At 40.2% G+C, this 14,266-nt stretch overlaps 1 protein-coding gene across 2 annotated transcripts in view; it reads right to left on the bottom strand.

The window, feature by feature from the left end:
• The window catches only part of tmem87b (transmembrane protein 87B), a 66,060-nt gene that overhangs the window by 35,225 nt on the left and 16,569 nt on the right, over window positions 1-14,266 (bottom strand). For both annotated transcript variants that reach the window (XM_080192944.1, XM_080192943.1), the window contains exons 2-9: window positions 13,178-13,238; window positions 7,809-7,900; window positions 4,293-4,433; window positions 4,144-4,197; window positions 2,532-2,594; window positions 2,266-2,307; window positions 1,629-1,728; window positions 49-110 (exon numbers count right to left, since the gene is read on the bottom strand). In XM_080192944.1, the coding sequence (XP_080049070.1) occupies window positions 49-110; window positions 1,629-1,728; window positions 2,266-2,307; window positions 2,532-2,594; window positions 4,144-4,197; window positions 4,293-4,433; window positions 7,809-7,900; window positions 13,178-13,238 (615 nt within the window). The remainder of the gene's footprint in view (window positions 1-48; window positions 111-1,628; window positions 1,729-2,265; window positions 2,308-2,531; window positions 2,595-4,143; window positions 4,198-4,292; window positions 4,434-7,808; window positions 7,901-13,177; window positions 13,239-14,266) is intronic.

Here is a 14,266-nt window from a genome sequence, read left to right as displayed (position 1 = left end):
AAAATCTGTCATATTATTATAAACTGAGGATAGATACTCCATACTTACAACCATCAGTGGAAATTCAGTAGCTGAAATGAATCCATGGGAACCTTGCATTAACACCAGCACTGCAAAGATACTTCAATTAATTATGAAATTCCAAATAAGTAAGATTATTTGAAAATAATCAGCATCTAAATTTAAGTTAAAATCATTTTCTAAATAAAACATCACATTTCTGGATTAGATTAAAGAAACTGCAGCACAGGAGGCCATTCAGTTCAGCAAGCCAGGCAGCATGGTCAGTGAAGGCTTGGAGAGCTGAAGGGCCCATTCCAGTGCTGTAATTTTCTTTGCAAGCTTACAGCAGACTTTGACTTCACTGTCTGCCCATATATGAAAGTTCATTTAACTTCGCTGTAAATTATTGAAATAATTTCATCATCAGCTAGCTTTGCATACAGGAAAAGTCTTGAATTTATACAGCGCACATCCTAGGGCTCATTACGAATGGTAATCACTGTTGTAGGATACTCTACAGCAGACTTGCCTTCAGCAAGCCCCCACAAAGTGCAGTGCAATAATGACCAGATAATCTTTTATTTTAAAAACATTGCCCTGGATTCTTATAAACCCACCTGAAAAAGAACAGACCTGGCCTGTAACTATTGCCTTGACTAAAAGATGACACATCCTATAATTATATATCACCAATGGTTTGATTTTTGTAGCCAATGGGGTATATAAATATCTGATTTTGGAATAAGAGCTGAAAAGCTAAAGCACTAGTTTCAACTGTTAACGTTTTTATTGAATCATTTACCAATTTTTGTCAACGCAGCCAAGAAATCAATTCTTGTTAGTTTACAAAAAATTGCATTTATATAGCACCTTTTACGATCCCATAGAATCCCAACAGAAAAGGAGAAAGTTGTTCAACCAATGAGCCTGTATCGACAACAATTCTACCTAGGCCCTATCCCTGTAATCACATGTATTTAACCTACTAATTCCCCTGACACTAAGGGGCAATTTAGCATAGCCAATCAATCCCACCAGGACTGTGGGAGGAAACCAGAGCACTCAGAGCAAACCCACACGGACACAGGGAGAACATGCAAACTCCATAGAGACACTGACCCAAGCTGGAAATCAAACCCAGTTCCCTGGCACTGTGAGGCAGCGGTGCTAACCACTGTGCCACCCATTATGATCCAATAACTTGGATCATAAAAATGGCCTACATTGTACACATCTACAGTTACATATTTAATTGTGGCTTGATGTACCTGAAATATTCAAATAACCAGTAGATTTAATTCTACACAAAAAACTAACACATCCATAAAATGCAAATCTTTACATTAATTTTGGCTGGCAAGTTCCTGCATTCTTTAGAAAGAAAAATTTTAAGCAGGAATGGAAAACAGTAGAATAGGGTGAACGACACAGCTTCCTCAAAAATCAATTCAGACACAATGGCTGAAAATGCACTAAAGCTTAGCTGAGTATTCCGTATTGTACTATTTGGTTCCTATAATGTATTAGCATAGGTATGGTCACGTGCGTATAAATATAAGATACATTTTTAAATGAAAGCTACTTCATTCATTTTTTTAAAAAAAGTTGTATAGATTGAAATTTACCTGTTAAACTCCAGTTGCTTTCTTTTCTTTCGCTGAGAGGTTTGATTGAGACAATAAATAGATATGGACCATCTCTCCAGGTCTGTGCTACAACATCATACTGGGGAAAAAAAAATTCAGTTAATTTGCTAACGTTTCCATGCACGATCTGCATATGTCCAGCACCTATGGAGCTCAGCATGGAAGGTTCAGACCAATCCTGATCTGTAAAGTTTAATGATTTTGGCCAGGTTTGTGAGCCTTGGCGACTTGTGGGAAAAATTCACAGGCCCTGCTTCATAATGCTTTCCAATAGTCTTTGGTGGAAATGTTATGAGTATATGTTGAATGATAACAGATCAGGCTCAATGGAAATCTCCATATAAACAAGTTGAAGCTCACTGACAAGTTTTCAAATATGTACATTCACCATTTGGAAAGGTTACTGAAGGGTCGCCAGGGCCCCAAGAAGAAGGAATTAACATTTTTAGGAGTTGAAGGAAGGAAATTGGTAAGATAAAACAAAAATCCTGTTCATTTTCTTTGACACAACTCTCAAAAGGAGTTTGTAAAATTTGTTCATGAAATATAGCATTAATAGAATCAAACTTGTATAAAATTGAATTTAAAATGACAATATCCAAAAGTAACTTTGTACCTTTTTAGTTATGATGTCTCTTTTCCGTAATGAATGAAGGTTCTGAAAAAAATATTTATTTTAGCTGTCTAATTGGCAATGTTTAATAAGTCACAATCATATTTATAAGGGTCACATTTAACAAATACCTTGCAGATTGAGTATATTCAATGAACATAATTTATATAGAATCATAAATGAAACTGAAAAATAAATTGCATTAAAATCAAGAGGAAGAGTCTCATGATGTGACAATTTAAAACACCGTTAAAAAACAGATGCAATACCTTATCACTTTCAGACACTTGGACACTGGTCTTGACATTTGAGTTGTTTTTTGCCTCTACATTCTTGAAAAAACATACAAACGTTATGCTCGGGTTTACTCAGATTACAGTTCTTGAACAGAAGACATTATCTACCATATATCATAGAATCATAGAAACCTTACAGTGCAGGAGGTCATTTGAGCCATCAAGTCTGCATCAACAAAAATCCTACCCAGGCCCTATCCCCATGACCCCACATATTTACCCTGCTAATCCCTCTAACCTACACATCCCAGACAATAAGGGTCAATTTAGCATGGCCAATGCATCTAACTTGCACATCACTGGACTGTGGGAGGAAACACACGCAGGCATGGGAGAATGTACAAACTCCACACTGACTGTGACTGAAGCCTGTACCTACATTTACTTTTCAAGACTGCAGCAACATCAAAATCAAAAAAAAAGTCAAAATTGCATTCATTTTTCCCTCAATGATGAGGATGAAGAACATGCTGAGAAGACCTTAGAAGTCTATAAGGAATACAGACTTAAAATCTTCATCCCAAAATACTTGAACTTAAAACGCACATATTTCCAAAATTTTTCCTGTACCTTGATTGGAGGAAGAAGCAGCACAAGATATAGTATCACAGCACAATTAAGATATCAATTCTGCTGTTTGAGAATCAAATAAGAACTAACAAATGTTTGACATTCAACACTTAGGAAAATGAATAGACACTACAAAATATAGTTGGAGCAAGAGAGTTCTCCATAATGGTATTTTAAGAGAGTGACAGTGCAAACAGAACTGCATCTGGTTCATTTATAAAAATTCTTAAATTACATTTTCTTGTACAAATTCCTAGCAAGGTCAAACACTAATAACTTTATCTGAGCTTTCGTTACCTGCTCTCTGAAAGATGCAATATTGAGGTGAGAGGAAAAGAGCAAAAGCAAAACAACCTAAAGCCATTATGTACAACTCTGATGGAGCAATTTTGCTGACTGTTCACTTGGCTTGGCATGGTGGGCGAAACATTGCTTTGGTGCATTCTTCATGCACTTGTATGATGGCAATGAGCTTTGGTGCATTCTTCATCCAGAGTGGTGAACGTGTGAAATTCACTACCACAGAAAGTAATTGAGGCCAAAACATTGGCTCTATCTTCTCCCCACAGATGCTGTTAGACCTGATGAGGTTTTCCAGCATTTTCTGTTTCTAATTCAGGTTCTAGCATCTGCAGTATTTCGCTTTCATTTAATTTTCTAATCTGTTTGACTCTGTGCCAATATGCTGCTAAATACTCATTTATTTCTGAATGTATGAGCCCTAACTTTTTCAGCTGTACTATTGGAGAAGAATCCCAAGTTCAAACCATTAGATTTAGCACTGATATCATTCTATCAGCAAAGACCACAGCAGCGTTCACAGTAGAGGGGCAGTACATCTCTGACAGCAATCTTTCAATTTCTGCATTTAATTGCTGATAGCCATATCATGACTATTACTGCACCAAATTCAGGGGCCATTATAACCTTTAGGTATGTTAAGGCTGAACATATTTTGACATCACCGAATTGGAATACAGTTACAGCTAATATAAAAATACTATCAATTCATTACCACATTTGTGTTTGGTGTCTGTACCACCACAGATCTGGGTAGATCATGGCTCATCTGAAATAAAAAGGTATATACATATAATGTTAAGCTGAAGGACATGTCTTCATTTGACTAGTTATAGTAATTTAACACCTCTTCCACATACTCACATTAAATTTTGGGAAAACCTGGATTTCTTCATTGCAAACAATATTTTCGGTCTTGTGTGCTATATATTGTCCTTGACTTAATGGGTGAGGTTCAAGACTATTACTAACATCACTGCTGGAAAATCTTCTGTCATATAGATCCTAACAAAGAAAGAAAGAAAGAAAGAACATGTAAGCCAACTAGATTGGTCATAAATTGAGCTCTTTGCAATAAGGTATCAAATTTCTGACTGTTGATGTGCTCCAAAAAGAGTTTGGAGATCAGAAGCAGCAAAATGCAAAGATCTTCAAATAAATGCTGAAAATGGGTGCATTTCTGTTAACAGTTTGCTAAAAGATTCTTCTCCTTTAAGGAACAGGAATGAAGTTATGGGAGATTTTATGATTATTTGCCATTTGCAGCTTCTACTTAGAAGTTCACTAGATCCACCCTGTGATTCAGACCAGGCTCTGAGTTTGACATTTAGTGTTTGCAGCTGAACTCAAATTCACTTCTACGATGCATTTTCAGTACAGGGCTAAAGGACTTGCAAACTGGTCACAATTTGAATGAATAAATGGTTTTCCATTTGCACATGCACTCAATTAATAAGCCTTAAATAGCTTTACCCCTTTAACAAATCAGTGTCGATCTTATGGAGATTTGTGGGAAGGAATGAATCCATTCAGTGATTCTAGCCTTGTAGCTACGAAAGGCTCTATCCTTTCAACCTATCTTACGCCTTAAGATGTACTTTTCAAAAATGTAGCAAGCAGAGCAGTAAGTGAACATTTAACATAATAAGAGAATGTTGGAAAAACTGAGCAACTCTGGCAGCATCTGTGGAGAGAGAAACAGAGTTAAGCTGAAGAGTCATGCAGACTTTTGAATACTACAGTCCTACAGTGCAGAAACAGGCTATTTGTCCCACTGAGCCTGCACCAACAATTCCACCCAGGCCTTATTCCCGTAACCCTACATGTTTATCCTGCTAATCCCCCTGACATTAAGGGTCAATTTAGCATGGCCAATCAATCTAATTGATACTTTGGACTGAGGGAGGGAACTGCAGCACCCGGAGAAAACCCACGCTGACAAGAGGAGAAAGTGCAAACCCCACACAGACAGTCAACAAAGTTCAGAATTAAACCCAGGTCTGTGGCACTGAGGGGTAGCAATGCTAACCACTGTGCCACCATGCAATTCACCCAATTGCACTCTAAGTGCTCCTGCCAGCAGGAAAAAGGGATGATTTCCCCACTGATGGATTAATCCCATCTGGGAGCACTATCATTAGCATGTAAAAATATGCATAGTGGTAGGCACACCAGCCAGCCCACTCACTCAGATTAGGAATTGAAAGCACTTAGCTGTTTTGCAGTTGCCTATAGCAAAGTGCTCTCAGGTCCTCCTTTGTATAAACATTGCAGTTAGGAACAGGGGTGGGGTGGGGTGTTGAATGAGGCTGGTGAGAAGTTTTAAGTTTATTAGTGTTATAAGTAGGCTTATGTTAACACTGCAATAAAAGTTACTGTGAAAATTCCCTTGTTGTCACACTTGGGCACCTGTTCAAGTACACTGAGGGAAAATTTAGCACTAACCAGCACATCTTTTGGACTGTGGGAGGAAACCAGAGCACTGGAGGAAACATATGCAGACACGGGGAGAACACGCAAACTCCGCAGACAATAACCCAAGCCGGGAACTGAATCTGGGTCCCTGGCGCTGAGACAGCAGTGCCATCCCATATTGTATTCGAGTGAAGGTGAAAGGTCAACAAAGTTGTTGAAGGAGAATTAACAGGACTGGACCGAAATTGAATGGAAACAAAAGTTTTCAAAGGGTTTGAAGGAGTTTGAAAGGATTTCAAAGGCTTTGAGTTTTTTTTATGATGACTCAAAATCTTGAAATAAATGCTGTGTTAAAAGAATGGCACTGAGTGGACATCTATGGTAAAGGGAATCTTCCCCCTAGTGAAAGTAAAAGGCTTCTGTCAGGCAGAAGACTTAAAACAGATGGTCTTCTCGCACCTGAGCTTCAGAGAGAAAGAGGAATCCCTTCCATTAAATGGAGTGCTGCTCAGATTTGCTGGCACAGTGGTTAGCACTGCTGCCTCATAGCATCAGGGACCAGTGTTCAATTCAAGCCTTGGGCGACAGTCTGTGTGGCGTTTGCACGTACCTCCAGTACCTGAATGGTCCTGCCAGTGCTCCGGTTCCCTCCCATAGTCCAAAGGTTTGGTTAAGTTGATCAGCCATGCTGAATTGTCTCTTGGTGTCCCAGGATGTGTAGGGGATTAGTACGGTAAATATACAGGGTGACAAGGATAGGGCCTGGGTAAGATGCTCAGTCGGAGAGTCAGTGCAGAGTTGATGGGCTGAATGGCCTCCTTCTGCACTGTAAGGATTATATGGAAGCCTGCTACGTGTTCAGGGGCACGGAGATTAAAGTGACCAGCTATTTTATCTCAAAGTTTTCACAATCGACAGACAGGAATGAAGATTTTGATCAGTGAGATGTCTGAAATCACCATGCCAGGAGTGATCTTCAGGTTTCCTAGGGTTGGAAGGGGTGGGGCAGTCCCGTCATAAGACACCCATTCTGGATGAGTAAGATCAACTCCTTGCATCCAGCCTGAGCCCACTGAACCCCATAACCTTGGCTGTCCCTCCCTCTGAAACCTGGCTGCAGCAGAAGGACACATGGTCATTGCACTTACCTCCTTAACTCCTCTCAGGGTCCAAAGTACCAGTTCCACGCTGATCATGACCAGCACCAAAGCCCATGTGATGCTATTCCCACTGGGGAGGCAGGTAGTGGCAATCCCATTTTAGCCCCACCGCCCTATTCAGTGGGCCATCAGGATCCCCACAAGCAGAGAAAGGGCCTAGTGAAACAGTCCATTATTCTGTTTCTCTCTCCACAGGTGGTGCAACACCTGTTGAGCTTTTCCAGTATTTCCAGATTTTCTTTCAGATTTCCAGTATCTGCAATATTTTGCTTTTATTTACATTATAATCCTGATCCAAATGACAATAGTTGACAATTCAGAAAAGTCAGATATTCCTCAAGTTTAATGTCCGAAATAAAAGTACAATTTTGTTCTTTGGATATTTACCAAAGATGAAAGTTTTTTTTGAAAGCTTATTTATTAGTGTCACAAGTAGGCTTACATTAACATTGCAATGAAGTTACTGTGAAAATCCCCTAGTCACACACTCCAGCGCCTGTTCAAGTACACTGAGGGAGAACTTAGCATGGCCAATGCACCTAACCAGCATATCTTTTGGACTGTGGGAGGAAACCAGGGCACCCAGGGAAACCCATGCCGACTTGGGGAGAATGCGCAGACTCCTCACAGACAGTAACCCAAGCTGGGAATTGAATTTGGGTCCCTGAGGCAGCAGTGTTAGCCACTGTGCCAACATGCCACTGACTGTTTACATTGCCACTGTAAACAGGAAATTGTCTATAAAGGCATAAACATTTCTTACATTCTAAGTTTTGCACACAAAATATTTTCTAAGGATACTTACTTTAATATTATTAAATTCATTGTGGCAAGGGTAATATCTGAGGTACCATTCAACTGTAAACAATACTTCTTCGGGACATCTGAATGAATCAACTAGACAGGGAGCAAAAGAAAAAATATAAAAGGAAACTTTTACAAGACCACGAATTGTTAAAACCGCCACATACATGCACAAAGTGTAACAAAAGGGATTCAGGAAGTTCAGTGCTCATGAAATAACAATTTTCAATTGTGTCAACTGACAAGATCAAAACACCACTTAACTTGGAACAAGATTAGTTTTCTGCTGAATTGCGTACATTAAGTGCCCAAATTAGTTCAGAAACTGAATATAGGTGTGCCTTTGTAGATAATTGGTATTGCCTGAATGATTGTTTGAATAACTTCAATATCCACCCAACTCAATTGTAAAATTATACAGCTATATTAAATGACTAGAACACAACTGACCTTCAATTTCCATTCAAAATACAGAATTACTCCAACATCGTTAGAAGATTAGAGACATAGGTAAATACAATCCAGTTTTTTTTTGTTATTTATCTAGTTTAGAGTATAGCAAACTGGATTACAAAACCAGATTGAATTCAAATAATATGTTTAACGTGGTAAAACATCCCAAGGAGTTTGGACATGCATGAAAAAGATATAATGCTTACAAGGCATCTTGACAATCAACAAATAGACAGGGGATAGAGGGATATGGACTGTGTGGAGGCACAAGATCTTTAGTTTAGAAAAGTGTCATGTGCTGCTGCAGGCTTGGTGGACCGAAGGGCCTGTTCCTGCGTTGTTCTGTTCGAAAACAGATATCATACAATCCTTCTTATTGAACGAGGCCATTCGGCCATTGAGCCTGGACCAACAACAATCGCGTCCAAGCCGAACCCCATAACCCCTTGTATTTATCCTGCTAATCGCCTTGACATTAAGGGGCAATTCAGCACAATCAATCCACTTAAGTTGCACATCTTTGGACTGTGGGAGAAAACTGGAGCACCTGGAGGAAACCAAGCAGACATGGGGAGAATGTGCAAACTCCACACAGTCACCTAAGGCCAGAATTGAACCCAGATTCCCGGTGCTGTGAGGGTGCAGTGCTAACACTGTGCCACCCTGCAACCCCAAAAAAAGAGAAGGGAGGTCCATCTCAATAGCACTGAAGTAATCAAGCTAAAAAGGTGGCAGATGTAGGTGATGCTTTTTTAAAAATTCATCCATGGGTGTTGCTGGCTGGCTGGCATTTATTGCCCATCCCTAGCTGCCCTTGAGAAAGTGGTGGTGAGTTGCCTTCTTGAATCGCTGCTGTCCATGTGCTGTGGGTTGACCCACAATGCTGCTGAGGGGGGGAAATTCCAGAACTTTGACCCAGCGACTGCAAAGGAAAAGTGATATTATTTCCAAGGCAGAATGGCAAGTGGTTTGGAGGCTAACTTGCAACTGGTGACATTCCCATGTATCTGCTGCCCTTGTCCTTCTAGATGGAAATGGTCGTGGGTTTGGAAGGTGCTGTCTAAGGGTCTTTGGTGAATTGCTGCAATGTATCTTGTAGATAGCCACTGAGCATCAGTGGTGGACATTTGTGGATGTGGTGCCAATTAAGTGGGCTGCTTTGTCCTGGATGATGTCAAGCTTCTTTAGTGTTGTTTAAGCTGCACCCATCCAGGCAAGTGAGAAGTATTCCATTACATTCTTGACTTGTGCCTTATAGATGGTGGACCGGCCTTGAGAAGTCAGGAGGCAAGCCATTCACTGCAGTATTCCTAGCCTCTGACCTGCTCTTGTAGCCACTCTGTTTGTGGCGAGTCCAGTTAAGTTCCTGGTCAATAGTAACCCCAAAGATGTTGACAGTGGGGTCTCAGTGATGGCAAAACCATTGAATGTCAATGGGTGGTGGTTAGGGCGTTCCTTAATGATGATGGTCTTTGCCTGTCATTTATGTGGCACGAATGTTACTTGTCGCTTGTTAGCCCAAGTCTGGATATTGTTCAGATTTTGTTGCATTTAAACATGGACTGCTTCAGTATGAGTAGTTGCGAATGGTACTGAACATTGGACTACTGAGATAGAAGTATCCAGTCCTTGCAATATGAGATTGGAAGTTCAATTTAGAGTTGAATAGAAAGCAGAGATGGAGTCCGTGGCATAGGTACAGAGTTTCAGGCAGGCAGCAATGATTTCCACGTTATAATGTTTAGTTGGATGCAAGTCAATCTTATTCAAAACTGATGTCAGACAACACAGAACTGACAAGAGTCAAGATAGATGGGCTAGAAGTAAAGTTGGATATCAGCAGCAAACATTTGGAATTACCCTATACATGGAAGTTGCAGATCATATATTAAGATGATATGAAGATGCTGATACCAAACTTAGAGATGTGACAGAGTGAAGTTGACGCCCATCGAATGTGACAGGACACTGAACGGCTAGCACAATGGGCACACAAACAGTGAATGGAATTTAATGTAGAGAAGCGTGAAGAGAAGCATTTTGGCAGAGAGGCCAAGGAGAGGCAATATAAATCTAATAGCACAATTCTAAAGAATGTGCAAGGACAGGGAAACCTAGTGAATCATGTGCACTAATTTTTGAAAGTGGCAAGACATATTTGCAGAGTTATGGCAAAGCATATGGAATCTTGAGCTCCAGAGATACGAAGTACAATAGCATGGAAAGTTATGCAGTTATTCATTCATGTGACTTGGGTGTTGCTGGCTGGGCCATTTATTGCCCATCCCTAGTTGCCCTTGGTAGGCACTTAAGAGTCAACCACATTGTTGTGGCTCTGGAGTCACATGTAGGCCAGACAAGTTATGGATGGCAGATTTCTTTCCCTGAAGGACATTAGTGAACCAGATGGGTTTTTCCAACAGTCGACAATGATTTCATGAACAGTAGATTCTTAATTCCAGATTTTTTTTATTGAATTCAGATGCTTAACTTCTATTAAAAAAAATGTCTGGTCAGATCCCAACTACAGTACTGCATCCAGTTCAAGTCTGTATTTTAGGAAGTGTTACGTGAGGAAGTATTACTTGAAAGTGTGCAGAGATTTACTAAACAGCTCCAAGAATTAGAGATTTGCCTTTCAAGTTTAGATTGGAGAAGCTGTGGCTGTTTTCCTTGAAGTAAAATAGATTGTGGGGAAACTTTATAGAGGTGTAGAAGATTTCAACCTGTTGTTATCTCTAAAACATAACATGGGAAATAGGATCAGGTGTACACCATATAGCCTCAAGGTTGCTCTGTCATTCAATACAAAAGCTGACTTTCTGCTTCAAATCCATTTTGCTGCTTGCTTCCCATATCCCTTAGTGCCACGTAAAGCCAATGATGAGTATCAAAACCTTAAACACAATCAACAATAGTTTCAATGAGATCATAGCTCATTCTTTTTAACTCAGGAGAATATAGGCTGAGTGTATTGGGTCTATAATGGGATAACACAAACATCCCAGAGGACAATTCGGCATACTGTCACCATGCTATTTCCAATTCAGAGTCCAAATCTGCATACAGTATTCCAGGAATAGAACATAAAACATTAAAGCGCAGAACAGGCCCTTCGGCCCATGATGTTGCGCCGACCAGTTAAAAAGCAATGACCCTAACCTAAACCAATCCCTTTCCATCCATAAACCTACCTATCCACGGATCTCTTAAATGCCCCCAAACTAGGCGCATTTACAACTGCAGCAGGCAGGGCATTCCAATCCCTCACCACCCTCTGGGTAAAGAACCTACCCCTGACATCCGTCCTATAACTACCACCCCTTAATTTAAAGCTATGCCCCCTCGTGCTAGCTTTCTCCATCCAAGGAAAGAGGCTATCACTGTCCACCCTATCTAAACCCCTAATCATCTTATATGTTTCAATAAGGTCCCCTCTTAGCTGCCTTCTTTCTAATGAAAACAACCTCAAATCCCTCAGTCTCTCCTCATAGGACCTCCCCTCCATACCAGGCAACATCCTGGTAAACCTCCTCTGCACCCTCTCCAAAGCCTCCACATCCTTCCTATAATGTGGGGACCAGAACTGCACACAATACTCCAAGTGCGGCCGCACCAGAGTTTTGTACAGTTGCAACATGACGCTGCGGCTCCTAAATTCAATCCCCCTACCAATAAACGCCAAGACACCATATGCCTTCCTAACAACCCTATCTACTTGATTCCCAACTTTCAGGGATCTATGTACACATACACCTAGATCCCTCTGTTCATCCACACTATTCAGAGTCCTACCGTTAGCCCTATACTCTACACATCTGTTATTCCTGCCAAAGTGAATTACCTCACACTTTTCCGCATTAAACTCCATCCGCCACCTCTCAGCCCAGCTCTGCAACTTGTCCAAGTCTCCCTGTAAGCTATGTCACCCTTCCTCACTATCTACCAATGGTCTCAAAGCCTTGTTGGGATGTGGACTTCATTGGCTAGACCAGCATTCACTGCCATTCCCAATTGTCTTTAACACAGAAGTGGCAAGCTGCCATCTTGATCCACTGCAGACCACGTGTGTAGGTATACCCACCGCACCATTAGGTTACAGTTCCAGAATTATGACCCCTTGAAAATGAAGGAATATTTCCAAGTCAGGATGTTGAGCATCTTGGAGGGGAGCTTTCAGGTAGGGCTGTTCCATGTAATGGCTGCCCTTGTCCTTTTAGATGGTATTGGCCATAAGTTTGGAAGGTGCAGCCTAGAAGTCATTCTTTGATAACTAGACAAAATTTATGAGGCCCTTTTTTAAAACATTGGAATTTCATGACATGGTACCAGGTACAAAAATAAGGAAACATTCCATTTCTCAGTGCAGACATCTTTCATGTTGAGCAAAAAATTCATGAAAATAATCAGAATTTAGGAGAGATAGAAGGAAGAGGATTTATGAGACAAAAATTCAAAACCAGATGGATTCAAGCACTTTATTCTCTGTCACTGACATTTTCTAAACAAAATCTGCATTATGTTTCAAAAATGGATCTAAACCCCTAATCATCTTATATGTTTCAACAAGGTCCCCTCTTAGCTGCCTTCTTTCTAATGAAAACAACCTCAAATCCCTCAGTCTCTCCTCATAGGACCTCCCCTCCATACCAGGCAACATCCTAATTCAAGTTCTCACATAATGGAAAATGCAGTTTCAAAACTACTTGGCAACAATTTATTTCAAATTACATTGATCTCCTGCTGACAAAGCCACAACAGTTAAAAAGGGAAAGCACAAATCTTAAATTATTTCGCACAAGTTAGGTTATTCATGACCAAAGAGAAATTTAGGTCTTCATTGGAAAATTACAAACAAACTACAAAATAGATTTTAAAACTGACCATTTCTGCAAACATAAAATAAACTTAACTTACCTTGAAGTATTATATCTGTTTTGTTAAACATTGTTTTTGTAAACAGCAGTGGCTTTTGGTTCTGGAAAAAAACCAAACATTAGTCAAAAATCGCAAAGCAAGAAAAAAATGGTCACAATAAAATTATTTCAGCTATATTTAAAAATTAAAGTGATGTTCACTAGCACCAGAGAGTTTATTCCACTTAGTTCCAGAAAGGCACTAAGGCTCCAAAACAATCATTCTGTTCTAACCTCTGTGGAAACCATTAACTATTAAAGTGAAATCCAAATATCTAGTAAATTAACCAAAAGGCCAAAGATCACTGAATTTCATGTTTGTAAACAAATTTATTCTATATACAAGTCTAATGTAAAAAAGCAAGCACTAACTTAACTTTATGGCTTATCAAATCTGTTTTTACTTTCCCCCACCCCCAAGAACAAATAACAAAGAAAATTACAGCACAGGAACAGGCCCTTCGGACCTCCAAGCCTCCACCGACCGTTCTGCCCGACTGAACAAAACTCCCTACCGTCCAGGGATGATATCCCTCCATTCCCATCCTATTTAGGGGCTTCCAGATGCCCCTTAAAGGTCACTATTGTATCTGCTTCCATTACCTTCCCTGGCAACATCTATAAAAAACTTGCCTCGTACATCTCCTTTAAATCTTGCCCCTCGCACCTTAAACCTGTGCCCCCTAGTAATTGACTCTTCCACTCTGGGTAAAAGCCTCTGACTAACAGATGTGAGAAGTAATGTAATTTTTAAGGCTGCAAGAGCTAACAGTAACAAGTTCAGCAACATACAGAAAGGGGGAGGCACATGACAGACAGTTGACTGAGTTGTACGGGACAGTGATGAGATTAAGCGCAGAATGGGAGATTGAGAGAGTGTTAATTGAAGGAATGACACAGTACAAGCCATTTACAGTGTTTAAAGCCAGATAAGGGGGAATAACACAATACAAGCCATTACAGTGTTTAAAGTTAACAAGGTTAACAGCCAAATAAGGGGGAATAACACAATGCAAGCCACTACAGTGATTAAAGTTAACAAGGTTAACAGCCAAATAAGGGGGAATAACACAATACGAGCCATCACAAT

The sequence above is a fragment of the Carcharhinus amblyrhynchos genome, chromosome 7 (assembly GCF_965287045.1).
Source record: "Carcharhinus amblyrhynchos chromosome 7, sCarAmb.v2.hapA, whole genome shotgun sequence".
Taxonomy (NCBI): domain Eukaryota; kingdom Metazoa; phylum Chordata; class Chondrichthyes; order Carcharhiniformes; family Carcharhinidae; genus Carcharhinus; species Carcharhinus amblyrhynchos.
Note: the sequence above shows the minus strand (reverse complement) of the source record. Positions and strands in the feature narration are given on the sequence as shown.